General features: G+C 35.4%; 1 protein-coding gene across 2 annotated transcripts in view; it reads right to left on the bottom strand.

The window, feature by feature from the left end:
- Positions 1 to 2,473: 2,473 nt before the first annotated feature.
- The window catches only part of SCRN3 (secernin 3), a 36,025-nt gene continuing 10,663 nt past the window's right edge, over positions 2,474 to 27,835 (bottom strand). For both annotated transcript variants that reach the window (XM_061202189.1, XM_061202199.1), the window contains 3 exons: positions 8,888 to 9,050; positions 7,423 to 7,597; positions 2,474 to 4,795 (listed from right to left, as the gene is read on the bottom strand). In XM_061202189.1, the coding sequence (XP_061058172.1) occupies positions 4,625 to 4,795; positions 7,423 to 7,597; positions 8,888 to 9,050 (509 nt within the window). In that variant the 3' untranslated portion in view covers positions 2,474 to 4,624. The remainder of the gene's footprint in view (positions 4,796 to 7,422; positions 7,598 to 8,887; positions 9,051 to 27,835) is intronic.

Below are 27,835 nucleotides of genomic sequence, written 5' to 3'. Positions count from 1 at the left end.
AGAAAGCAAACCCCAAGTCTTCAGTTGCTCCCAAAGTCCACCTCCTCAATTTTGGAATGATTCGTTGTCTATTTTGGTATTCCACAGATGCAGCGTACATCAAGTTGATTGTGGAGATTTAATCTGCTGCTCCTGAAGCTGCTGGGAGAGATTTCCCTTTCTCTTCTTTGTTCGCACAGCTCCTGGGGTTCAGCTTTGGATTTGGCCCTGCCTCTGCATGTAGGTCTCCTGAGGGCGTCTGTTCCCACCCAGACAGGACGGAGTTAAAGTAGCAGCTGATTAGGGGGCTCTAGCTCACTCAGGCCAGGGGGAGGGAGGGGTATGGAATGCGGGGCGAGCCTGCAGCAGCAGAGGCCGGCGTGACGTGACGTTGCAACAGCCTGAGGTGCACTGTTCTCCCAGGGAAGTTGTCCCTGGATCACGGGACCCCGGCAGTGGCGGGCTGCACAGGCTCCCAGGAGGGGAGGTGTGGATAGTGACCTGTGCTTGCACACAGGCTTCTTGGTAGCTGCAGCAGCAGCCTTAGCGTTTCATGTCTGTCTCTGATGTCCACGCTGATGGCCGCAGCTCGCGCCCTTCTCTGGAGCTCGTTTAGATGGTGCTCTGAATCCCCTTTCCTCACGCACCCTGAAACAATGGTCTCTTGCCCCTTCTTAGGCAGTTCCAGACTTTTTCCCAGACTCCCTCCCAGCTAGCTGTGGTGCACTAGCCCCCTTCAGGCTGTGTTCACGCAGCCAACCCCCGTCCTCTCCCTGGGATCCGACCTCCAAAGCTGGAGCCTCAGCTCCCAGCCCCCACCCGCCCCGGCGTGTGAGCAGACAAGCCTCTCAGGCTCATGAGTGCTGGTCGGCACTGATCCTCGTGCGGGAATCTCTCCGCTTTGCCCTCTGCACCCCTGTTGCTGCACTCTCCTCTGTGGCTCTGAAGCTTCCCCCCACCTACCCCCACCCCATCTCCGCCAGTGAAGGGGCTTCCTAGTGTATGGAAACTTTTCCTCCTTCACAACTCTCTCCCAGAGGTGCAGGTCCCGTCCCCATTCTTTTGTCTCTGTTTTTTCTTTTTTCTTTTGCCCTACCCAGGTACGTGGGTAGTTTCTTGCCTTTTGGGAAGTCTGAGGTCTTCTGCCAGTGTTCAGTAGGTGTTCTGTAGGAGTTGTTCCACATGTAGATGTATTTCTGCTGTATTTGTGGGGAGGAAGGTGATCTCCACATCTTACTCCTCCACCATCTTGAAGGTCCCCCCAGCTAATATATTTTTTACTCTTAAGAAACACATGAAATTTAAGAAAACCTTAAATTTTCTAAAATATACCACAAGGTATTAATTACTCACTGAAGTACCAAAGCCCAATACCATATTGGATTTATAGAGTGAAATTCTCCCAAAATGTTTTATAAATTAATTGGCTGTTTTATAAATATAATAATCCTTATCTTTATCTGGGGAGTTATTATTCCTATTTTGAATATGGAATAAGGGAACAGGTTGACCTCAGCCTTATAAAAGGCTATCAAGTTGTACAGATAGATTGTCTAGCTAATTTTCTCAACTTTACAAGCAGAGAAGAGGACTGTGTAAATTCTCTCCATCAGTCCTTGAATGTTAATTTAAATGTTTATTGAGCATCTAGCTTGTGCCAGACATAATGCTGAACATTAAGCACACAACAGTGGGAAAAAATATGGTTCTTATCCTCATAAAGCTTCTTCTGCTGTGAGAGACAGATGTTAAACATTTAATTACACTTGTGATCAGGATCACATGTGGCTCTCAGAGTATGTATCAAGAGGCTTGATCTTGAGTAGGGAAAACTTCCCTGAGGAAGTCATGTTTCAGCAAAACTCTAAAGGATGGAAAGAACTACTTATATAAAAAGCACATGAAATGAATGGTGCAAGCAGAGGGTACAGTCATGATGAAGGAACTGGGCACATTCAAGGAATTGAAAGAGCAGAATAGAAACTTTAAAAATAACAAAGCATAAGATATAGATGGGGCAGATTGGCAGGACCTTGTTGATAGTTGTTAAGGATTGGGACTTATCTCATTGACTCTTTACAGTTTTAGACACAATAGGAAAATTAACAACTTGATTTTTTAAAATGAGCAAAAGATCTGAACAGATTCCTCACCAAAGAAGATAATATAGATGGCAAATAAGCATATGAAGAGGTGCTTTGCATCATATGTCATTAGGGAAATGCAAATTAAAATAATGAGATACTACTACATACCTATTAGAATGGCCCAAATCCAGAACACTGACAACAACAAATGTTGGCAAGGATGTGGAACAATAGGAACTTTCACTGACTGCTGGTAGGAAAGCAAAATGGTACAGTAGTCACTTTAGAAGACAGTTTGGCAGTTTCTTATAAAACTAAACATACTCTTACCACACCATCCAACACTCATGTTCCTGGGTATTTACCCAAATAAGTTGAAACCATGTCTACACAAAAACCTGCACATGGATATTTATAGCAGCTTTATTCATAATTGCCAAAACACAGAAGCAACCAGATGTCCTTCAGTAGTGGATATCAGCAACCAGGGTATCCAGACAGTGGAATATTATTCATCACTAGAAAGAAATGAGTTATCAAGCCATGAAAAGACAGAGAGGAAACTTAAATGCATATTACTAAGTTAAAGAGCCAGTCTGAAAAGGAGGCTACATACTGTATGATTCCACCTACACAATATTCTGGAAAAGCCAAAACTGTGGAAACAGTAAAAAGATGATTGCCAGGGGTTAGGGGAAGGGAGGGATGAATAGGTGGAGCACAAAGGATATTTAGAGCAGTAAAACTGTTCTGTATGATACTATAATTGTAGATACACGTCATTATACATTTATCCAAACCCATAGAATGTACAATGAGTGAAACCTAATGTAAACTCTGGATTTTGGGTGATAATGATGTGTCAGTGTAGGTTCATCAGTTATAACAAATGTATCATTCTGGTGTGGGATGTTGATGGTGGAGGGGAGGATAGAGGAACAGGGGTATGTGGGAACTCTGTACTTTCTGCTCAGTTTTGCTTTAAGCCTAAAACTGCTCTAAAAATAAAGTCTATTTTTTTAAAAAAGTTTTAGGAGCGAAATTCATGAACATATTTAAAATTTTAATAGACCACTCTGGCTGCAGCGACCCATGTGGATGAAGATAAAGAGCAAAAATGGGTGCAGAAGAACTTAACTGCAGTGGTCCAGGTGAGAGCTTGGTGCTAGTTTGGTCTAGCATGGTGTCAAAGGAGAAAGTGAAAACACGCGGGCCCTAGAGAGAGGCACGTTTCTGTGCCTAAATAAATCAATGAACTGCTTACCCTTAGTTTCCTCACATATTAAAAAAGAGAGGGGGGGCATTTGGGGGTTGCCCAAGGGGCTTCATGATTTAGGAAGAACCTATCACTGAATTATATGTAAGGCAAACCAGAATTAACTGAGCATTTGATACAGTTTTCTTTTGTAATGGCAGCCCTGCATTAGACAAGAGCCATCAGGCAGATTATGATTTTTATGAGAGAATTTAAAAAATAATTTCTGAGGACTCTTTAAATATAATGATCCACTATTTTAGTAATAATCCTAATTGCAGTGATAGTGACCAATAAATATGATAATGCAATCAAACACCTAAAATGGCAATTTCTAGAAACCAATAAAAACATGGTGCTATTTTGAGTTGGATTTTTCTTTTGTTTATATTTCCAACTTTGAGTCTTACTTGGTAATCCCTGTGTAACTTTAACAAAGTTTTATAATCTTTGGACAGGTATTATTATTCATATATAATGTTCATAATACATTATTCATTATAACATTCTTAATGTTCATAATATGCTAATATTTCTATTTCATCACCACTATCTCATTCCTGTTCCTGTTTTCACTGAATGAACAGAAGTAAAAGATGAGAGAGATTTGAGACACCAAAATAATATCTCCTAAGGTCTTGGCTTATTCCATTTCCTAATCTCCCAGGAAAGCTCTTCTAAAAATATTAACATAAAAGTCTGTTAAGGGGTATGGGCGAAAAAATGCTAGATAATTAGAGCTAAAAGCTCACTGGTCAGCTAAGTCTTGACAAAGAGCATGTTTGAGTTTAATAAAACATTTGCATAATTAAAAGACTGGAATAAGACAATGTGTAAATCTAGAAAATTTTGCTAGAGCTGGCTAATACTTGCCTAAAGCACAAAAAACTTATTAGTTGAGACAATATTTTCCATTACTAAAGAAAAATCTGCTTTCTTGTTGTAACTGAGAAAATTATTTGAGGACAATACATAATTATAATAAATGTATACATTATTTTAATGTTTCATGCTTTATGCAGAACTGGATATTTAATTACTGTGATTTTTAAAAAGGTATTGTGGCTAAAAAAAAATACAAGTCAGTACCTAAAGTGATACCTGGCTATCCATGATATATGTGTCCAATTCCAATGTTATTTTCTTTCTCAATATTTCATCAAGACTACATGTAGTTTTAATAGCCAAGCTATCACTTGAATGCTATTAAAGAATAATCAGATCTGCTCAAACTTAATTTATATTATTTACCAAGGTAACAGATTCTAATTTTGAGGAAGACTGCTGACTATTTATACGATCACTAAGAACTAATATTTGGCTTATAAATTCTAATTTCATCTTTTGTACACTGAGGAAAAAGATTAACAATTTTATCCACATCAAGATGCTTGTTTTGAAGGATTGATTCCATCTCTTTGAATAGTTCCTTCTCCAGTTTGCTCATGTTGTCCAACATTGTTTTGGCTTTTTCCTGAACAATTAAAAAATAAAAATAAATAAATACACAGATACACATGTGTGCATGAGCGCACATGCACACACACGAGTCTAACAAAATTCCAAACCACCTCTATAGACAAGGTTTGTTCATTCTGGTTTCTACTTCTGGTTCGGTTCCCCTTCTCCTTTTTAAGTTATTAATGAATTCCCATCATCAGTTAGAGGGTAGGTACTGACAGAAAAAGTGTATAAGAAGAGAGTTACTAGAAAGTGAGCGTAATTTTTAAAATTTGAACCATAATGGGTCAGAACTCCACAAAACAAGGATTCTAAACTTTGACCTATACTTCAGTATGAAATTGTATGCAATTTTTTCTGAAGAAACACTGCATTTCATATCAGTGCGAAAAATGTATTTTATCTATAAATGGTATTAGAATAATTGGTCACCTCTTTGGAAAACGAAGTTAGAACCCTACTTCATGACACCCATAAAAATAAATTCCAGATAAAGAATTAAAATTTTTTTTCAAATACGCATATACGTACTAGAAGAAAATACAGAAGTTATATTTATTCTGAGGTGAGGCAGCCCTTTTGAAGCATGAAGTCAATATGCCTTAAAGGAAAAGACTAACAAATGCAATTGATTAAATTTTAAACTTTTGTCTGACAAAAAAGTTAAATAAACAAACTGAGATTGAAAATTTGCTATACCACAAAGTTATTCACATATTTTTGCCTCTTTGAGGCAAAAGACAAAAACAACCAAGAATCAATTGAAAAACAGACTAAGGAAAATAATAGGCAAGTCATTTAAGAGGAAATACAAAGGCCAATAAACATATGAAATTTTCAACCTCATTAGTAATCAAGAAATGTTAACTAAACTACCAGTAGGACTGACTCTCCCTAAAACACAGTAGTTATTTACAGAGCCAGGACTAGAACCCAGCTCTTTGACACTTCTTCCCTCAAATCCCATTGTCTTTCCACTACTTCATGTTGTCAATCAACATTTAATACCTATTAAACAGAGCCTAAAATAGTAACTGCTTTTAAATTTTATTTCATTATTACTTAGAAAAATGTCAATCAGCAATTTAATTTAGTTTAACGGGCATTTAGTAATAAGTCTACAAAACCCACCTCCCAGAAGCAGTATTTAAGGGGAAAAGGGAGCTAACAACTCTTGAGAACTATCATGAGCAATTAGAGCAGTGCAGAGGCTGCTCAGGAAGGAGGGAAAATCCCTCCAGAGCAGACATTCATGAAACATATCACTGAAGAACTTGAGCAAAGGCAAGAAGAACCAGGGGCTCATCATTTTTCACAGCACTGTGCTGAGTCTGGAGGATGGGCCAAGCCCATGGAGGGAATGACACTTCTGGCCCCGTGCACTGGGCCCTTGTCAGTGCACTTAATAGGCTCCTAGAACAAAACACTTGCCTCTCACTCCATGCCACTAGGCTACAAAAAGGTGTTTACACTGTAGGTCAGAAGTAAAACAAACTGGTCTCAGAAAAAAGCAGTAGTGTCGAGAATCTATAGCAAATAGAGGATCTGTACAGAGCTCTCTGCTTTAAGCATAAGCACGGGGGTGGGCCAGGGGGGTGGGGGAGAGAAAAGCATGGCAACTATGTAAACATACTACAGAAAAAGGAAAGAAATAAATAATTGCCGGGGAGGAAAATTCATCTAATTCATTTAATGTAGAAAGAATGTAAATGTATATACCTTCACAAAGTAAAAGTAATTATAGGCAATAAAAATCAGAAGTGAAGCTGGTAGAAGCAGGTGAGTAAAGGTATAAGATGGCCAATCTTTTCCTTCACTGCAAGGAATCAGTTGATAGTTCTGAGAAAAGCCTTTAGGTAGCCCTTCCATTTCCTTCTAATCTATTTTTTTAATCTCTGGGGCAGAGACGGAAGAGGGCAGGAAAGCTGAAGAGGTATGAACATTATAAAATTATTTGTCTACCCATCAATCTATCTGTCCCCCCAAAATATATATCTACTTATTTCTGGAGATGAGATTGTGGGTGATGTGTTTAATCTTTTATTATGCTTACATTTAAAAATAATAAGCATTTATCTTTTCTTAAAACTTCAACTCATTATAATAATTATTATTTTAACTCTCTGGGGTGTCAAGTCACTTTCAATTAAAATTAATCTGAGGGTATATGATTAAGAACATTATTTTAGAGACCAGGTTAACTCCCCTCCAGAGGTTTTGTAATTTTTGGTGTGAGATACACTAAGAAAGCTACTTAAACTCTCCAAGTCTCAGATTTCTTATCAGTAAAATGGAAACAATAATAGTACCTACCTGATAAAGTGGTTGTGAAGATTAAATGAAATATCCCATGTAACAGTACCATGGTGCTTGGTGTATAATAAGTGTTCAATAAATGTTAGCTATTGTTATTATGTTTAATATACTAAATTTCTCTAAATTCATAATATATTCTTAACCATTTTTTTTAACCAAAGTTCAAAAATAATATAGCTCTATTATAGTCTAAGCATCTAAACTATTTTTAAACCTATTTTTATATAAAGGAAAGGAAGCTGAAATTTCAAAGTTCAAAATATGGATTGAATCATATTTTAAGTTATTCTTAATGATAAAACAGAGAATATAATCTAATCATACCTCCTTATTATCTAGTATTTCCAAGGCCTGTTGATGTTTTTGGTAGAGTGGGTGTCTTCTGTCAGGCTTAATGTTAAACTGTGGCTTCTTTTTAACTGAATCTTCAAATGTGGGTGAACTGGTGTCCAATAGTTGTGAAATATTTGGTACAAATATGAAAGGCTTAAAAACAGATCTAGAAGAAAAAGTATTAAGTTTGGTATGTGCGGATATAAAAATATTCAGCATTATTCTAAATCTTCTAAGATTCCCTCTAATTTCTACTAATTTATAACATACTAATTGTTCCTGTCATACTACTTATACCCATGCCTGTCTTCCGTGGTACACTGGGATCTCCTAAATACTTTATTTAGCCTTGTATTCCCATGAACCTAACAAAGGGCCTGGCATATAAACAGTGTCAAGTAAAATTATAGTTCATCATTTTCTACTGCAAACTCCACAGTTGGAGGATAAGAACAATCCTCAATGTAACAGATTGAGCATTAGGATTTGGGATGAAAATAAGCAGCAGTATTAATAAGGGATTCACAAGTTTTATTCCATTTTCTGGAAGATATCTTTAATAATATGAAAGATTATAATACTAAGAGATAGTGAATATAAGATCACTTCTAAATGTAATGTGCATTAAGTTTTATGAGATACCAATGATTTAAATCAAGGTAGTCTATATATATCCTACTTAAGATATAACTTGAACTATTGATATTTTGTTTTACATGTATGTATTTTCTACATCATTTAACCTTTTTACTTACTCATCATCTAATATTTAATACTGAAATCTGCATTAGAAAACCAATCTACTTTCTTTTCTTGACAATTTTAAATATAGTTAGGGAAAGAGGGAGTAGGGATAACTGCATACCAGAAACTATAAACATTTTCATCCCATATGAATGAGAATAGTTATGGCAATGGTACACATAGGAAAATGGCAGACTAAAACCTGAATAGAAAATGCATTCAAGAGACTTCCCTGGTGGCGCAGTGGTTAAGAATCCGCCTGCCAATGCAGGGGACAGGGGTTCGAGCCCTGGTCCGGAAAGATCTCACATGCCACAGAGCAACTAATCCCGTGTGCCACAACTACTGAGCCTGCACTCTAGAGCCCGCGAGCTGTAACTACTGAGCCCATGTGCTGCAACTACTGAAGCCCGCGTGCCTGGAGTCTGTGCTCCTCAACAAGCGAAGCCACCACAATGAGAAGCCCGCGCACCGCAACGAAGAGTAGCCCCCGCTCGCTGCAACTAGAGAAAGCCCACGCGCAGCAACGAAAACCCAACACAGCCAAAAATTAATTAATTAATTAATTAATTAAAAAAAAAAAAGAAAATGCATTCAAAAATTATTGTGGTATTTGTGCAACAAAAATTTAGCCCGACAAAATCATCACCAAACTAATGACTCTACCCTACCCCTGACCCCCTGCCTGGTTTATAGCATTTTGTGACTTTACCTCTCAGGATCAGGAGTCCCTGTAAAGAAGTGGATGCAAGGAACGTTGGAGTCTTGAGGTAAAATAGAAACCATGCTTGCAGTGGTCAGGAATTCTCCCTCCATATTAATGCCACTTGGTTTATCTCGGAGAATTTCCATCATTGTTTCAAAAGTTATGTTTCCTAGGGAAATGAATTTTAAGACCATCAAATACATATGCATTTGCAGGTTGGTATCCTGCAATTATGAACTGCTTTCTCTATTGATAATACATACTATGAGACACTGGTCTAGGTATAAATTAAGTAAGATTGACTATAAGCAAATCTTGTATCATAACTGTTAGACTCACTACACTGTCACAAGGAAGATTTTTTTTAATATAAAATATACAAAATCTCAAAACATTATAACAGGTTAAATCTGTTATTTCCTAAGAAGAAGAAATCAATAATGCAAAATACACTCAATCTCACTGTCGTTCCAAAATTTTTTAAGAGGTATGTAGTTAACAATTAACTAATGACATCAATAACTATTATCTGAGTCTATCCATTCTGGGAACCAAATATTAAGAGAATATTGTGCTTAGTTTCCAATATTATACAAGATGTTCTTTACAAAATAACAAATTATTTTTCCTGTAATATAATTTCTATGCTGACATTACTACTCTTGTATGAAAGTGTGAATTGTAACCTGAGTGGCAATGAAGGAGGCAAAAGACATTATTGGCTAATGGAATTTGTATGTACATAGTTCCACTGGACTACTTTAAAAATTTAAATGTCCATCATGCGTGATGAAAACAAATGGCATTATATTCTGTTTTCTGCTTTCATAGGTAAAGTTTGATATTTTAAGGAGATTTTTTTGAGAAAAATAGAAGAAAATCTATCTCTTTAGCAAACACAACATGTCCATGGTTACAGAGAACCTCAGAATCCCATATTTGGAAGGAATTTCCACCAAAAAATTTTAAAAGCCAATCATGCCCTCAGACAGCTCTGTTTCTTTCTATATATATCCATAGTCAAAGATGTGATTTAGGATCTATCTCATGACAAGATGAATAATCTTACCCTTCCACAATGCAGTCCTCCAAAAGTAGCCAAAATATCTTCTTCTCACATGATAATAATTCTCTTCTCCAAAATTTATGACTCAATTCTCCCAGAATCACATAAGAACTCCTTCAAATTAAAACTTACTACTAAGCTTAACTGAAATAAACTTTCCCTCTCCATCTGTCTTTTGTCTGTATTGGTCCTATCTTTTGTTTATCTTGGTCCTATCTCTGCCATCAGATTATAAATTCCTGATCTTTTGTCTGTATTGGTCATATCTCTGCCATTAGATTACAAATTCTCTCAAGACAAGAATGGGATTTTCTCTGTTTAGTTCTCATTCATTCAACAAATATTTATTGAACACCTAGTAAATGCCAGGCACTGTCCTAGGCAATGGATAGATAGATAGACACAGACAGACAGACAGATATTGATAGATTTAGACATGGATATACAGCTCTGTGAATATAAAGAAATGAAAGTCCCCTGATCTAATTTCAATTGAGGTAACCACAGTTAACAATTCAAAAAGGATTTCTCCTGGGACTTCCCTTGTAAGACTTCACACTCCCAATGCAGGGGGCCCAGGTTCGATCCCTGGTCGGGGAACTAGATCCCACATGCATGCCACAACTAAGAGTCCGCATGCCACAACTAGGAGTCCGCATGCCGCAACTAAAAACAAAAGATCCCGCATGCCGCAACTAGGATCCACTGCAGCCTAAATAAATAAATAATAAATAAGTAATTTTTTTTTAAAAAAAGATTTCTCCTGAAGAGTTTCGGAACAGGTCTGAAACCTTTTCTTTGAATAAATGCAAGAAATTCTCATTATCAGAAGAAAATTGGTACCAGAAAATAGCCACTTAAAGCAACATATTTAAAATAAGAATCAAAACTTCATGGTAAGTAGTGGAGGAAAAGGATTGACTGGGTCTTTAAAATGAAATTAAAATACAAATATAAATTTATACAAGCTTATAGTTAACAAAATTTAGGTTAAAATTTTAATATGCTAATTCTTAGAACAAAGAATGAAACAAGTGTAATTTTTACAACAAAATGGTAAGAGAATTCGACTTTATTTGACTATTGCAGAATGATCATACAGATAATGATTGCAAAAATATATGAGGACTTCATCAAGTTTCTCAAGTCCCTCTCTTAATTCTTTTTTTTTTTACTGTATAATGATTTTACTTCTTTTCCTTTTTTAAAATTTTTTGGAGTATAGTTGATTTACAATGTTGTGTTAGTTTCAGGTGTACAGCAAAGTGAATCAGTTATACATATACCCACTATTTTTTTTTTTAGGTTCTTTTCCCATGTAAGCCATTACAGAGTATTGAGTCAAGATCCCTGTGCTATACAGCAGGTTATTATTAGTTATCTATTCCTAATTCTTTAATATTCAAATCATTTTCTTTTGAAGCACTTTGTTGTGTTACTGCTCTCAGTTTTTCTTCAGTTGTCAATAGGTCTAACTCTCTGTCCATTTTTTATTTGCCAATGGCTTTGTATGTGACCTAATCAGTTATCTAATGTTAATTTCATGGGCTTCTGGAAATCTTGCATCTTTTGTAAGACTTTCAGTTTGTATTTTATTTGTATTGTGTTAATAATCATTAAGAGACATCAACAAAAATATTCACGCAAAGAAGAGGAAGGGGCTTCCCTGGTGACGCAGTGGTTGAGAGTCTGCCTGCCAATGCGGGGGACACGGGTTCGAGCCCTGGTCTGGAGGGATCCCACATGCCGCGGAGCGACTGGACCCGTGAGCCACAGCTACTGAGCCTGCGCATCTGGAGCCTGTGCTCCGCAACAAGAGAGGCCGCGATGGTGAGAGGCCCGCGCACCGCAGTGAAGAGTGGCCCCCGCTTGCCGCAACTGGAGAGAGCCCTCGCGCAGAAACGAAGGCCCAACACAGCCAAAAATAAATAAATATTAAAAAAAAAAAAATTAAATGTTAAAAAAAAAAAAAAAAAGAAGAAGAGGAAGGATAGTGTTAAGTTAGGAAAGATGTTTGAATGAGGACTAATTTTATAAATAGATGGTTCATCAGTGATTATCTTTATGTTTGAGACTACCTTTGCTTCCTTATGCAACCCTTGTAACTTTGGGGCATCAGACTGAAAATTCAGATAAAATGGACATCCCTCCTACCATCCATCACAACTTGCTGCAATCTTTGCTTCATTAACCAGCTGATATATGACTAAAATGAGGTCATTTTTTAAAGTACCTACATCTCCCCAATTTTCTTATATGACCTCCTAATTTTTTATGCTTGTACAAAGTTTATATTCCCCAAAGTATAATTCTACAAGAAAATTAAAATAGGATCACTAACATATAATTACTTACCTGAAAAACCAAAGAGAATAGATTTTAAAACTACGAAAACAAAAGACTGTCAATGAGGTGTCCCATTAAATAAGTAAAAACACTCAACAGCTTTCTTATAGATCAAAACCAACCAATTAACAAACATAATAGAAAAATATTCCATTCACATTACCAGTAAAAAAATATTAAATATCCAGAAAAAAACTTAAAAGTCAAGTGGAAATCAGTAATCTAAGCTTCCACCTTAACAAACTAGAAAAAGAAGTGGAAAATAAGCTCAAGGCAAGCAGAAGGAAGAAATAATAAAGATAAAAGCAGAAATCAATGAAATTGAAAGCAGAAAACAGAAAAGTCAATGAAACAAAAAGTGGTTCTTTGAAAAGATCAATAAAATTGACAAAACTCGGGGCTTCCCTGGTGGCGCAGTGGTTGAGAATCTGCCCACCAATGCAGGGGACACGGGTTCGAGCCCTGGTCTGGGAAGATCCCACATGCCGCGGAGCAACTGGGCCCGTGAGCCACAACTACTGAGCCTGCGCGTCTGGAGCCTGTGCTCCGCAACAAGAGAGGCCTCGACAGTGAGAGGCCCGCGCACCACGATGAAGAGTGGCCCCTGCTTGCTGCAACTAGAGAAAGCCCTCGCGCAGAAACGAAGACCCAACACGGCCAAAAATAAATAAATTAATTAAAAAAAAATTGACAAAACTCTAGCTAGACTGACAGAAAAAGAGACACAAATTACAAAATTACCAATATCAGAAATGAAACAGGGGTATCATGACAGACCCTGCAGACATTAAAAGCATGATAAGGGAATACTATGAACAACTCTATACCCATAAATTAACAACTTAGAAGAAATGGACCAATTATTTGAAAAGCACATATTACCAAAACTCACTCAATATGAAATAGATAATTTGACTAGCCCTATATCTCTTAAAGAAATTGACTTTATTTATTTATTTATTTTTGGGTGTGTTGGGTCTTCGTTTCTGTGCGAGGGCTTTCTCTAGTTGCGGCAAGCGGGGGCCACCCTTCATAGCGGTGCGCGGGCCTCTCACTGTTGCGGCCTCTTATTGCAGAGCACAGGCTCCAGACGTGCAGGCTCAGTAGTTGTGGCTCACGGGCCCATTTGCTCCACGGCATGTGGGATCTTCCCAGACCAGGGCTCGAACCCGTGTCTCCTGCATTGGCAGGCAGATTCTCAACCACTGCGCCACCAGGGAAGCCCAAGAAATTGACTTCAAAACTTCCAGAAATCTCCAGGCCCAGATGTTTCACTGGAGAATTCTATCAAACATGTGAGGAAGAATTAACTCCAAATCTACACAATCTCTTCCAGAAAATAAAAAAGGAGGGAGGGCTTCCCTGGTGGCGCAGTGGTTGAGAGTCTGCCTGCCAATGCAGGGGACACGGGTTCGAGCCCTGGTCTGGGAAGATCCCACATGCCGCGGAGCAACTGGGCCCGTGAGCCACAATTACTGAGCCTGCGCGTCTGGAGCCTGTGCTCCGCAACAAGAGAGGCCGCGATAGTGAGAGGCCCGCGCACCGCGATGAAGAGTGGCCCCCGCTTGCCACAACTGGAGAAAGCCCTCGCACAGAAACGAAGACCCAACACAGCCATAAATAAATAAAAATTTAAAAAAAAAATAAAAAAAAAAAAAAGGAGGGAACATGTCCTGACTCATTTAATGAGGCAAATATTACCCTTAAACCAAACAAAGACAGTACAAACAAACCAACACAGACCAATATCTCTCATGAATACAGATGCAAAAACCCTCAACAAAATATTAGCAAATTGAACCCAACAATATATAAAAAGAATTATATACCATGACCAAGCTGGGTTTTTTCCCAGGATACAAGGCTTGTTCAATATTAGAAAATCAATGTAATCTATCATATCAACAGGCTAAAGAAAAAAGAGAATCATATCAACTGACACAGAAAACGCATTTGACAAACCTCAGTATCTATTCATGATAAAAACTCTCAGCAAACAAGGAATAGTGGAAAACTACCTTAACTTGATAAAGTTGACAAAGTACATCTACAAAAAGCTACAGCTAATACTATACTTAATGGTAAATGACTAAATGCTTTCCCCCTAAGACTGGGAACAAGGCAAGGATGTCTGCTCTCACCAATCTTATTCAGTATAACACTTGAAGTCCTAGCCAGCAAAATAAGACAAGAAAAGGAAATAAAAAGCCATACAGATTGGAAAAGAAGAACTAAACTGTCCCTATTTGCAGATGGCATGATAGTCTATACATAAAAATCCCAAGGAGTCTAACCAAAAAAAAACAAAAGCCAAAAAACAAACAAACAAAAAAAAAACCTCCTAGAACCAGTAAATTCATTTAGCAAAGTCACAGAATACAAGATCAACATACAAAAAAGTAATGAAAACAATCTGAAATTTTGAAAAGTTCTTATTAAGAAACAATTTGGGGCTTCCCTGGTGGCGCAGTGGTTGAGAATCTGCCTGCTAATGCAGGGGACATGGGTTCGAGCCCTGGTCTGGGAAGATCCCACATGCCGCAGAGCAACTGGGCCTGTGAGCTGCAGCTGCTGAGCCTGCGCGTCTGGAGCCTGTGCCCCGCAACGGGAGGGGCCGCGATAGTGAAAGGCCCTCGCACCGCGATGAAGAGTGGCCCCCGCTTGCCGCAACTAGAGAAAGCCCTCGCACGAAACGAAGACCCAACACAGCCAAAAATAAATAAAATAAATAAATAAAGTAGCTATTAATTAAAAAAAAAAAAAAAGAAACAATTTGTTTAGGCTCTATAGAAGAGAACTAGAGACTGTTTTCTCGTTTAGGTTGAGACTGCAAATTTTGTAGGTCCAACTTCACTTATAGAATCTATTCTAAAGAAGTAATTTTGAAATGCAGACAAACTTAATAAATAAGATGTTCACATGATTTACAGTGGTAAAAGGGAAACAACCAAATAGTGAACAATACCATTTGTGTCCTCCCCTCCACCAGTTACTATGTTCCAGAAGGTCATAGACTGTATCATGTCTGCCACTATGTGGCCCCATGCCTAGCACAGAGCAAGTGTTTATAAAAGATTTCTTTAACAACAACAAAAAATGTCAATATGGAAAACCTAGACAAATAAAATTATAAAAGTCTATTTAGAACAGAAAAGAAAAATTCAATAAACGGACAACCATATCTTGTTCTTGACTAGGAAGGCAATATTATTAGATGTGAATTCTCCCCTAAAATAATCTATAGTTTTAATTCAAATCCAATCAAACCTCAAAAAGATTCTTTGGGGAGAAGCTGGAAAAATGATTGTAAAATTAACCTTGAAAAATGAACAGTCAAGGATTGTCAGGAACATTCTGAAAAAGCAGAATAATGAGGAGGTATTTGTCCTACCACATTAAAAAAAAAACCTGTAAATTCATTCATATTGTCCTTTGGCTCATAAAGCAAGTATTGAGCACTTATTATGTATACTTACACTGTTCTAAATGAAACTGGACAAATACAGTAATCTAATTTACACTTGGGTTTACTTAGGAATTTAATATTTGATAAAGTTGGTTGGCATTTCAAATCAACAGAAAAGATAATTCATTTAAAATGTGGTGTTGAGATCACTGGGTAATCATTTGAGAAGTGAGAAAAAAAAGCTGTAATCCTAATTCATATTTTATTTTAGAATAATTCCAGAAGAATTATAAATTTTAAAAATAAAACTATAAATATAAGATGTAGATAACCATTTCTGGTACAGTGAAATGGCCATTCTAAAAGCATGACATAAATGCTGGAAACCATGTAAGAGCAATTCCATATGGGACAGAATCAACCATTTTATTATTACTTTTCTATTTATGCCAGCTATTCTTTTTCCCTTTTTATCCTTTCTTGCCCTCTTTTGAATTTTCCAAGTATTTATTATTCTATTTCTCCCCTGTTAATTACTTATATATTCTTTTATTATTTTATTAGTTTCTCTTGACTTACTACAGTCTGCCTTAAATTAGTTCTTCACCACTTAGTTAATGCAAGGACCTTGTAACACTTTAACTCCAATTACTGCCTCCTGTTTTTAGTGCTATTCTCATATATTTAATTCTACTGTGTTCATCTGGGTCTTCTGAGAAGCAGATGCCACAACATGAGATTAAATGTACAAGGATTTTATGAGGGAAAATGCCTATGAGAGAAAATGGGGAGGAAGCTGGACTGCGACAGAAGTCCAAACCTGGCTTTACTAGAGAGGGAAGAAAGGTTGGGTGAAAGTGACCTAGACTGCCATGCCACCTAAGGAAAGCTTTGCAAGGCCCTCAGGGAGTCTTTGACCCAGAGTCAGCCATCAGAGGAGTCCAATGACCCCAGGAATGGGCCTGCCTTAGTCTCCCTGCTGCTTTCAGTCATTGGCCAGGAGCAGCCTGTGGGAAGCGCAGCCTTGGTACTACATGAATTCAATGCACAACAGAATTTGAGCACTGCAGCTATGGCCATTGGTCATAAAATTATTATTATTTTAAAAAGACAATATTCATTTAGTTTCACGCACGTATTTACTGTTTCTGTTGCTCTTCATTCACTCCTGCTTACCTCGCCTCTATCAAAGATCATTTTTCCTGCCTGAAGAATGACCCTTAGTATTCCTTTTAATGCCAATTGGCTAGTGACAAATTTTCTCAATTTTATTTCAACTTTATTTTTGGAGGATATTTTCAGTGGATATAGAATTCTAAATTGGTAGTCATTATTTTTCTCCATCACTTTACAGATGTCATCTTATAGTCTTCCAGATTCTTTCCCTTCTTTTGAAAAGTTATCTGTCAGTCTTATAGTTGTTCCTTTGAAGATAATATATATTTTCCCTCTGACTGCATTTAAGATTTTCTGTTTATTTTCCCCCTTCAGCAATCTCACTACGATGTGCCCAGGTGTGGTTTCCTTTTATTTATTCTTGGAATTTGCAGAGCTTCTTGAAGCTGTGGCTTGATGACTTTTATTAGTTTGGAAAAATTCTTGGCTAGTATCTCTTCAAATCTTGCTTTTGCCCCTCCATATTCTCTCTCTCCTTTCCTATTGGGACTCCAACTACACATATATGAGACCTTTTCAATGAGTCGTATATGGCTCTCACACTCTTGTCTATATTTTCCAAACTCTTATCTCTGTTTCAATCAGGGAACTTTCTACTGATCTTCCAGTTCACTAATTTTTTTCTTCTGCTATGTCTAATCTGTTGTTAAACTAATCTATTGAATTCTTAATTTCAGTTATTATAAATTTACAGTTCTATTAATTCCATTTTGTTCTCTTTTATAGATTTCAGTTCTCTGATGAAATTCTCCATCTTTTTGTCTAATTTTCTTGAACATATAAAACATACTAATTTTAAAGTCTATATCTGATAAAACTAATTTGGGGATAACCAGTGGGTCAGTTTCTACTGTCTGCTTTCTCTTGATTTTCAATCATTTGGTCCTATTTCTTGGCATGTCTGATAATTTTTTATTGAATGTTGGACACTACAGATTAAAATCTGTAGAGGTACTGCATGATATTTTCCTCCACAGAGTATTTAATTTTCTTCTGGCAAACAGATGGAATACAGGTAGATTACCTACTGATCCAGCTGAGACTGGTCTATTCTGTTTGTTCTTATTCCTAAAGTGTAGCCTTTCTGGGGTTTCAACTGAAAGCCTGGGGTATTTCCCAGGCCCCTTCTTCTTGGTTGTTCATCAAATCCAATTTTTGTCCCTAAGGTCTTGTGGGACTGCCAAAATCTCTACTTAACTTTTTAAGCTCTTGGTAACTACTCATCCTACAGAGTCTCATCCTACATATGCACTGCTTAGAAGTCAGCAACTGCTTTAAGGAGAAATTGTGACATAGAAGGTCAGACTCTTCTCAGAGTGCACATAGTCTTTTCCCAATCTCCTGGATCTAGGCCCCTCATGTCCTAAGTGTTTTGGGTGTTCACCATGCCTTCAAACAGTGGGCTTTATTTTCCCAGCTTTTAGTTATTCTTGGGGAGAGGTTAGTCTAGTACTAGTTACTCCTTGTTAACCAAAAGCAAATATCCAGCTTTGTGCTTTTAACCACTCCAATTTTATGCCTCCCATTTATTAAATACATCAGTCTCTTTTTACCCTCAAGTAGTATCAATTTCTGAATAACAGTAATGAATGTGGTAGACCCATACTGTAACAAGTACAGTTTAAAAAATAACACAAAACATATAGTTCCTGTCAGCGGATAAGATATCTTCAGATACTTTGTATGGAAATGTTTAATTACTTCATTAAAATTAGTTCTAAAGAAACAAATAACTTTCATTTAACATAGTTGGTTGACCACAGGTATGTTTTTCCTCTCTCCCCAAACCCTACTACAATGACAGCAAAGGAATAAAAAATGAAATTATTCACAAAGACAAAGAAAGCATGAAGAGCAAGAATTTCCCCCCATCCCCATGATATATGGGAATAATTAAAAGAAAAAAAGGTTACATCAAGTCTGCACCCAAATTGTGATTTTTGTGACATTTCAAATTAAAATAAAATTGATTTCCATATAAGACAGTCTAATGTTCCACCCTCAATCACGCAAACTTCCAACTGTTTTATGTTAATAGCAAATTTTCACTTTCTCCATAATATAGCTATGACTTCAAATTCAAGAAAAATAATGTATAGATAACTTGTTACAGGAGCAATATCTTTCTGTTAGTTTTGGAAAAATGCAGGAAGAAAAAAAAAGGATATACCTGAAAACAACCCTTAATATTAAAACTAAACAATAAAGCAAAAGCCATCCACACCTACCTATCACACACATAGCTTCTGCACCTAGTGAGATTTTAGAATGATTCACATATAAATTCCTGTAAATGGCAAGTTTTAACGAAAACAGTGTCAGAACCATAACACTGCAGTAACACAGGTATTACGAAATGTTTTCTGTAGTCAAAACCTACAATTCTCAAAATGAAAGAAGGATTTACATGATCACTTGAGTAGGATAGCTATAAGTAATCCACTAGCAAGCATTGAATAAGTACTGAGACTGCAGTGGCAGGGTTCACTACAATGAATGCAAAACACAGGGTACAATTTCACTGTAATTTAAACTAGTTATTTAAAATACAAGAGTGAATATAGATACAATTTGGATATACATGCAGCACAGTTAATAGCTATCAGGTAGGAATACTTGTAAAGAAGAGAGGTAGGCTCTTCCATCTAGAAAACTCATAGGAAGAATTAGCCATAATGTACTAGTAGACAATTTTCTATAAAAGTACTGGAAAGACATTTATTCTTTTGGCAAAGCACAGAAAGTTGGATGAACTATACTTCATACTTAGGGGAAAAATAAGTTTCATGTCAAATTCATCTATTACTATAATATTTTATGCATTTCAAATCTATAATTCAGTTATTTTATAGTTAAATATAACAGAATTAATTATTATGATACAGTGGCTAATTAATTTATAATTATTTCTATTTTTTTCTTCCTTTCGTCCAATCACCCTAAACCTTATGATTCTTGACATTTTCCTCTCCACCTTAATTATGTGTTGTTATTCTTCATTTTTTAAGAATACCTGCTAATTTTATGTCCTAAGCCTTTAGGTTTATTGCCAGAAGAAAAGCAATCATACAACATCATACATACATCAATCATACATCATCGTACAACAATGATCTTTGTTAAACTACCTGTAAATTACAATTTAATTTAATTCAACTAATAATCCTTTGTTAATTTAACAAAAAAAAGAAACTTATTAAGAACACACAAACTAGTGCAAGACACTGAACTAGGTGCTGAGAGAAATATAAGGACAAATGAGAGTCCATTTTTTTCAGTTTCATACAGGAGATAAATGAAGAGCACAAACACAACTTCCTCATTTGTAAAATGAAGATAATACCTACTTCACATGGTTGCTTAAAGAAAATAATGTAATCACTTAGCACAGTGTCTAGCCTTTGATACACTTTTTTAATAAATAGGAGTAGCTGTTGCTGCAACCAGTACTCTGTCTCTACTTTTACAATAACAGTAAGCCTAAAATCAAAATCCTTAGAATAACATATTTTAGCATTTTCTACATATGTATCTATATGAAAAAAGATAGTTTAAATAACCTACTTACAAAATGGCAAACTAATATTAAGAAACTGTATAGGAAACTTTTCAAATGATGACATTCTTCTGGAAATTAAAATATAAGATATTAAATACTTTGAAAACAATGATGTTAAGGCATTCTAAAAACATTCTGTCACAAACTTTTTTCTGCTATACATATAATTAATTTGTTTAATGAATACCTGAGAAGCAAGTATCAATCACTGACTTATCTATCTCTGAGTAGTTGCTTTCTGATTGATTTATAGAACCATTTTATCCTTCAAGTGAAGGAAGATAAATCAGTCACAGAGTTTTATTAGCGGAAAGACCCTTTTAGCATTTATCTGCCACCCAATAATCTTCTAAATAAAAGTTATTTTTCTGGAATTATTTGGAGGCGAATAGACAAAGGTACATTACTAGTAATTTTTTAAGAGTTAGTAGTAACCAAATATAAAAATGGGGAAAAGATATATTAAGAACAGGAAAGTTATTTAAAAATTATAAATTTTCAATAAACATAAGAATATGGTTAACCTCACTAACAGGAGAAATATATTTTAAAGTAATAACATGCCAATTTTGCCTAAAAATTTAACAAGATGGAACAAAAACAATATCCTATATTGGTAAATATATTAGAAAATGGGCACTCAAATATTGCTGGTGGAAATTTAAATTGATGCAACTTTCCTAGTGGTCATTTTGGCAATGAGTTTCAAAAGCCTTAAAACATGCACATGCTTTGACCCCATATTCTACTTGTAGGAAATTATTCTAGGAAAATAATCATGGATGTGAAAATAAAGAAGCTATAAGCATACTGCATAATTTTCAGTGGTAGAAAACTAAAAACAACTTAAGTAACAGAGAATTTGTTAACTAAATCAATCAATCATACAATCAATCTTTACTATATAATGATAAAATACAACCACATGGAAATAAATAATATACCAAAATAATAGAATACTATGCATCTGTTAAAAATGAGAAAGCTCTATATATATTAAAATAGAATGATCTACATTATATATTGGTAACTAGAGAAAACCTATGTGCAGAAGAGTGTGTATGGCATGCTACCATTTCTGTAAAAAGGAGAACAAGAATACCTATACATATTTGTTTCATTAAGCATACATCATCTCTGAAGGCATATACAAGGAAATGCCTGTAGGAAAAAGGACTGAACAGGGGCATGTTAGAAGGGAGAGGCTTCACTGTATACTCTTGTATACCTCTGAATTTTGAATCATGTGAATATATTTATTTTTATAAGTAAAAGAATGTCATAGAATATTAAATGACATGGGAAGGAGTTCTGCTTTCATTTAGGCTGAGTAAGCTTCTATCATACTAACCCTCCCTCAGATAACTATAAACTTGGGACAAAATACACTAAGGCTCTTTACTGTGAGCAAAAGCAGGAAAATTCTGGAGGAGAGGTGACACTTGGAAGATGGGATGAAGCACAGAGTAAATTTCCCATTTTTGTTACAGCTTTAGCCTGAGGGAAGGCCATGGTCAATGCTGTGCAATGTGGCACAGGTAGTTATAGAAAACCTTGGTCTTTCTGGCCTGAAGAACCAGAGGCCAACTACCGGTACTAGAAGGTGAAGGGAGAATTGCAGAAAGGAGAGAGTTACAGAGAGGAACCCCCAAATTCTTTGTAAAAAAAAAAACAAAACTCTGCCCAAATCTCCATCTGTTTCATGAATCAGCATATGTGGGGGAGAATGATAGCAGCTCAGCTAAAGATAAAAGAACGAAACTGGAATTTGAGCTGCTGACCAGGAGACAGACTTTGCAGACAGAACACAACCAATTCAATTGCTAAATCAAAAGTTATTGATATTTCTTCCTAGGTGAGTTTTGGTGATTGGTGGCTTTCAAGGAATTGGTTCATTTCCTCTAAGTTACTGAACACACTTAGAGCTGTTTATAGTGTTTCCCTATTATCCTCCTAATGTCTATGGGGTCTATAATAATATCTGTATTCCTGACATGTAACTTGTGTTTTCTTCCTTTTTTTTTTTTTCTTTGTGGAGCTGAGTGTTTCAATTTATTAATCTTTTCAAAGCACCAGCTTTTAATTTGATCCATTTTCTCCACTGTTTTGTTGTTTTCAATTTTACTGATTTCTGCACTTTATTATTTCTTTCTTTTCTTTGCTTGGGATTTTTTTTTTCTTTTTTTTCTTTCTTTTTTTTTTTTTTTTTTAGTTTATTAAGGTGAAAGTTTACATTGTTGATTTGAGACCTTTCTTATTCTCTAATATAAGCACTTAACGCTTTAAATTTTCCTGTAAACACTACTTTTGCTGCATGCTATAAATTTTGGTATACTGATTTTCATTTCATTCCACTCAAAATATTTTCTTATTTCCCTTGAGACTTCTTTTTTGACCCATACATTTAAAGTGTGTTGTGTGGACTTCCCTGGTGGCACAGGGGTTAAGAATCTGCCTGCCAATGCAGGGGACACGGGTTCGAGTCCTGGTCTGGGAAGATCCCACATGCCACGGAGCAACTAAGCCTGTGCACCACAACTATTGAGCCTGTGCTCTAGAGCCTGTGAGCCACAACTACTGAAGCCCGCGCGCCTAGAGCCCGTGCTCCACAACAAGAGAAGCCACCACAATGAGAAGCCTGCGCACTGCAACCAAGAGTAGCCCCCGCTTGCCGCAACTAGAGGAAGCCCGTGCACAGCAACGAAGACCCAACGCATCCAAAAATAAATAATAAATTTTTAAAAAATAAAGAAAAAAAAATAAAGTGTGTTGTGTGATTTCCAAGTATTGGGGATTTTCCAGATATCCTTATGTAACTGATTTCAAATATAATTTTATTATTGTCAAAGACTGTACTTTGTTATGTCTCTTTTTAAGATTTGTTTTATGATCCAGGATATGGTCAACTTAGTGTATGTTCCATGTGCACTTGAAAAGAATGTGCATTCCACTGTTGTTGGGCGGAGAATTCTATAAACATCAGTTAGATCCAGTGGTTGATATACTGTTCAATTCTTTCATATCCTTGCTGATTTTCTGTCCACTGGTTCTTCCCATTACTGAGAGAGAAGCATTGCAGTCTCCACCTATAATTGTGGAACTGTCTACTTCTCCTCTCAGTTCTGTTAGTTCTTACTTCATATATTTTGAAGATTTGTTGTTAGGTTCATATACATTTACCATGGAGAAAATAATAACACTGAAATGACCCTTTTTTTATTATGTGATATGTCTCTCCCTGGTAATGTACCTTGCTCGAAAGTCTACTTCATCTAATATTTATATAGCCAACCCAGCTGTCTTTTGATCAGTGTTTACATGCTATAACTTCTCCCATTCTTTTACCTTCGCCTACTTAAAGTGAGTCACTCATACACAGCATATAGCTGAGTCGTGGTTTGTTTTTTTTTTTACTTCAGTCTGACACACTTCATCTTTTAATTGGTATGTTTAGACCATTTAACAATTAATGTAATTATAGATATGTTGAACTTTAGATCTACATTATATTGTTTTATGTTCGATGCTTCTATTTTTATTCTTCCATTTCCCCTTTCCTGCCTTCTTTTTGAATATTTTCTTAGTATTCCATTTTAATTCATGTGTTGGGTTTTTTTTTACTGTATCTTATTACATAGCTTTTTAAATATTGCTCTAAGGTCACAATATACGTAATTAAATTATCTGTTTACTAGAATCAATATTTTACAGCTCTAAGTACAATGTAGAAACCTTAACACCATATGTACTCCCCTCTTTATACTGTGATTATCATGTGTATTATAGGAAATGTAATTTTGGCTTATAACTGTTAGACATATTTTTAAGGTCTTAAGAGGAGAAACATGGTATTATATTTACCCCAATATTTACCATTTCTGTGGCTCTTCCTTCATCCCTGAAGTTCCATGTTTCGCTGTGCTATCACTTCCCTTCTATCTAAAAAAATTCCTTTAGCATTTCTTTTATAGCAGAAATACTGGCAACAAAGTCTCTTAGTTTTCCCACATGTCAGGATGTTTTTATTTCACCTTCATTCCTGAAGAATATTTTGTCTAGATACAGAATTCTTTTCTTTCAGAGCTTTAAAAATGTTGTTTCACTGCCTTTAGGCATCTATGGTTTATAATGAAAAACACACAGAAATCATTTTTTACCTATATATAATGTGTTATTTTTCTTTAGCTGCTTTTAAGGCTTTTTGTCTTTGGTTTTCAGCAGTTTGTGCATTTAGGCATGGATTTCTTTTCCTTTATCTTGTTTGAGGTTTGCTAACTTTCCTGAATCTGTAAATTTAAGTCTTTAGCCATTTTGAGAAGTTTTCAACCATTATTTATTTAAAAACTTTTCTGCATCACACTCTTCTCTCCTTCTGAGACTCTAATGACTCTAGATGTTTAGATATTATCCCACAGTCCCTAAGGCTCTGTTCTGTTTCTTTGTTTCAATCTTTTTTCCCTGTGTTCATATTAGATAATTTCTACTGATCTATCTTCAAATTCACTGATACTTTCCTCTGTCATATCCATTCTGCTATTGAGCCCATCAGAGGAATTTTTTACTTTGGTTACTGTGTTTTTCAATTATAAAATTTCCATTCAGTTCTTTTTTATAGCTTCTATTTCTCTGCTGAGATGTTCTACTTTCCCATTCATACTGGGAGTGTTCACACTTAAAATAGCTGCTTTAAAGTCTTCATTTGAATGACACAAATGAACCTATCTACGAAACAGAAACAGACTCATGGACATAGAGAACAGACTTGTGGTTGTCAAGGGGGAGAAGGTTGGGGGAGAGATGGAATAGGAGGTTGGGGTTAGCAGATGTAAGCTATTATACATAGAATGGATAAACAACTAGGTCCTACTATATAGCACAGAGAACTATATTCAATATCCTATGATAACCCATAATGGAAAAGAATATAAAAAAGAATATATATATATATTGATATATATATACGTTTAACTGAATCACTTTGCTGTACAGCAGAAATTAACACAACATTGTAAATCAACTATACTTCAATCAAAAAAAATAACTGAATAAAGTCTTCATTTGATAATCCCAACATCTAGATCATCTTGTGGTTGGTATCTATTGTCCTTTCCCTTCCAAGTTGTTGGGATTTTCCTGGTTTTCATATATTGGGTAATTTTGGACTGTATCATTTAGATTATAACATTACGTTATGAGATTTTGGGCCCACTTTCTGTCCACACCCAGTGCATAGTTCCAGGAATCATACTGTTTGAAACCAGGCCAAGTGATATGGAAGGAAAAAAACCATGAAACTCACTGCTGGATGAATTCATACTTTGGGTTCTGGTTTCTTTCTCCTATTTCCTGTTCCTTTTTACATTTAAAGGTCCTCAGATAACTGTTCCATACAATACTTCCAGGCTTTTGGTTATATTCAGAAAAAGAGATAGAGTTTACTTACAGCATCTTATCTGGAACCAGAACCAGCCTACATTAAATGTTAATGAACTATAGTTTCTAAGTAAAAGGCAAAACTTATCAGAATGGTTAAAAAAAAAGATTAAACCATATTTTTTTTACAAGAAATGTGCTTTAAATATAAAGATACAGATAGTTTGAAAGCAAATGGATAGGTGAGTATATGTCATATAAACAGTAAACAGAAAGCTGGGCTAAAGTTGACTTCAAGACAAACAGTATTAACAGTGAGAAATAATATTTCATGAAGAAAAGGACCAATTCACCAGAAAGACAAAACAATTATAAATGTGTATGCACCTAATAACAGAGCTTTAATATATATTAAGCAAAAACTGACAGAATTAAAGGGAGAAACAGACAATTCCATAAACATAATTGGAGATTTTCACACTCCTCTCTTAGTAATATATACAACAACAACAAAAAATCATTGAAGATGTAGATGATCACAGTAACCATCTTGACCTAATTGACCTAATTGATATTTATAAAACTCTATACCTAACAAGTGCAAGGTGCATATTTTGTACACCAAAATAGATCATATGCCAGGCCATAAAATAAGTCTCAGTAAATTTTAAAGGACTGAAGTCATATAGAGTATGTTCTCTGAGTTCAGTGGAATTAAATTAGAAATCAATAACAATAAGATATCTAGGAAACCCCCAAATATTTGGAAATTCATAACACACTTCCAAATAATCCACAAGTCAGAAAAGAAATCACGAGGGAAATTTTAAAACATTTCAAATGAATGATAACTAAAGATGTGGAATGATATTCCAAATATACCATCAACTAAAAAGTGGATTAAAGTAGAATATATTCAGTATTGACCTATTTTTATTTTAAAAAATAAACTGTATATGTATAAAGGGAAATATGGCTACAAAGAATATCTGCTAGCAATGATACATTTTACTTTTGCAATTAAAAATATTTAAATGTTAAGTGAGTGCTGAGTACTTATTATGAGTAATTTTTGTTCCTCTTTGTTTACCTGCATTTTCCAAATGCTTAACTTTGAACATTTGTTACAACGTTCAGTTTTGGTTTTGTTTCAGTGACTGTAATTTTCATTTTTAGAATTTCTGCACATTTTAGAATTTTCAAATTTATCTGTTTATTTTTCATAATCTCCTACTCTTGCTTTATAGATTTCATTCCTTCCTTTATATCTTTGAACATTTTAATTTTATTTTTTTAACTTTTTATTATAGAAAATTTCAAATATATAGAAGTTCAGAAAAATTATACAATGAATCCTCAAATATTCATTACTGCTTCAACAGTTATCAAATCCCTCCCATCAAATTATTTTGAAGAAAATCCCAGTCACATCATCTCATCCATAATACTTCAGTACGTATCTATACAAAAGGAATTTTTTAATAAATATAGCTAAAATACAATTACCACATCTGAATTTTTAAATAATAATTCCTTAACATTATCAAATACCTTTGAAAGTTTTAATCATTAGCTAAATTTAAATCAGCTAATTTGTTCTTGGGTGTGAATTTCCTGTATTTATTGGGTCTATGAATTGTTTCTCTTTTAGTACTGTATTTGCTCATGTGTTTATAATTATTTTCCTGTGAAATCATCTTCAAAGGGAATTTCTGGTAGAGTCCTGGCAGACCATGGATAATGAAGGCTTCCATATGGGTGGTTAATAAAATAGATACAGCCTCCTTACCTGAATCTGAACTGTTATAAACACTGAATAGCAAGAGCCTACAACCCATTATTTTAAATGGAAAAAATAATAATGTATTCCTAGCCCATATTTAAAAACTCAATCAATTTCCCCAAATATTACTAAATACTTGTAAAACCTATGTAACAATCAACCAAGAACTTCTGCATAATGGAAAGTGTGTAAACACTAATCATCTATTTATTTAACTCTCAATGAATGTCCAGTAATTGTGCTTG

The sequence above is a fragment of the Eubalaena glacialis genome, chromosome 1 (genome assembly GCF_028564815.1).
Source record: "Eubalaena glacialis isolate mEubGla1 chromosome 1, mEubGla1.1.hap2.+ XY, whole genome shotgun sequence".
NCBI lineage: Eukaryota > Metazoa > Chordata > Mammalia > Artiodactyla > Balaenidae > Eubalaena > Eubalaena glacialis.
The sequence above is the reverse complement of the archived record's forward strand: the minus strand, read 5'-3'. Positions and strand labels throughout refer to the sequence as shown.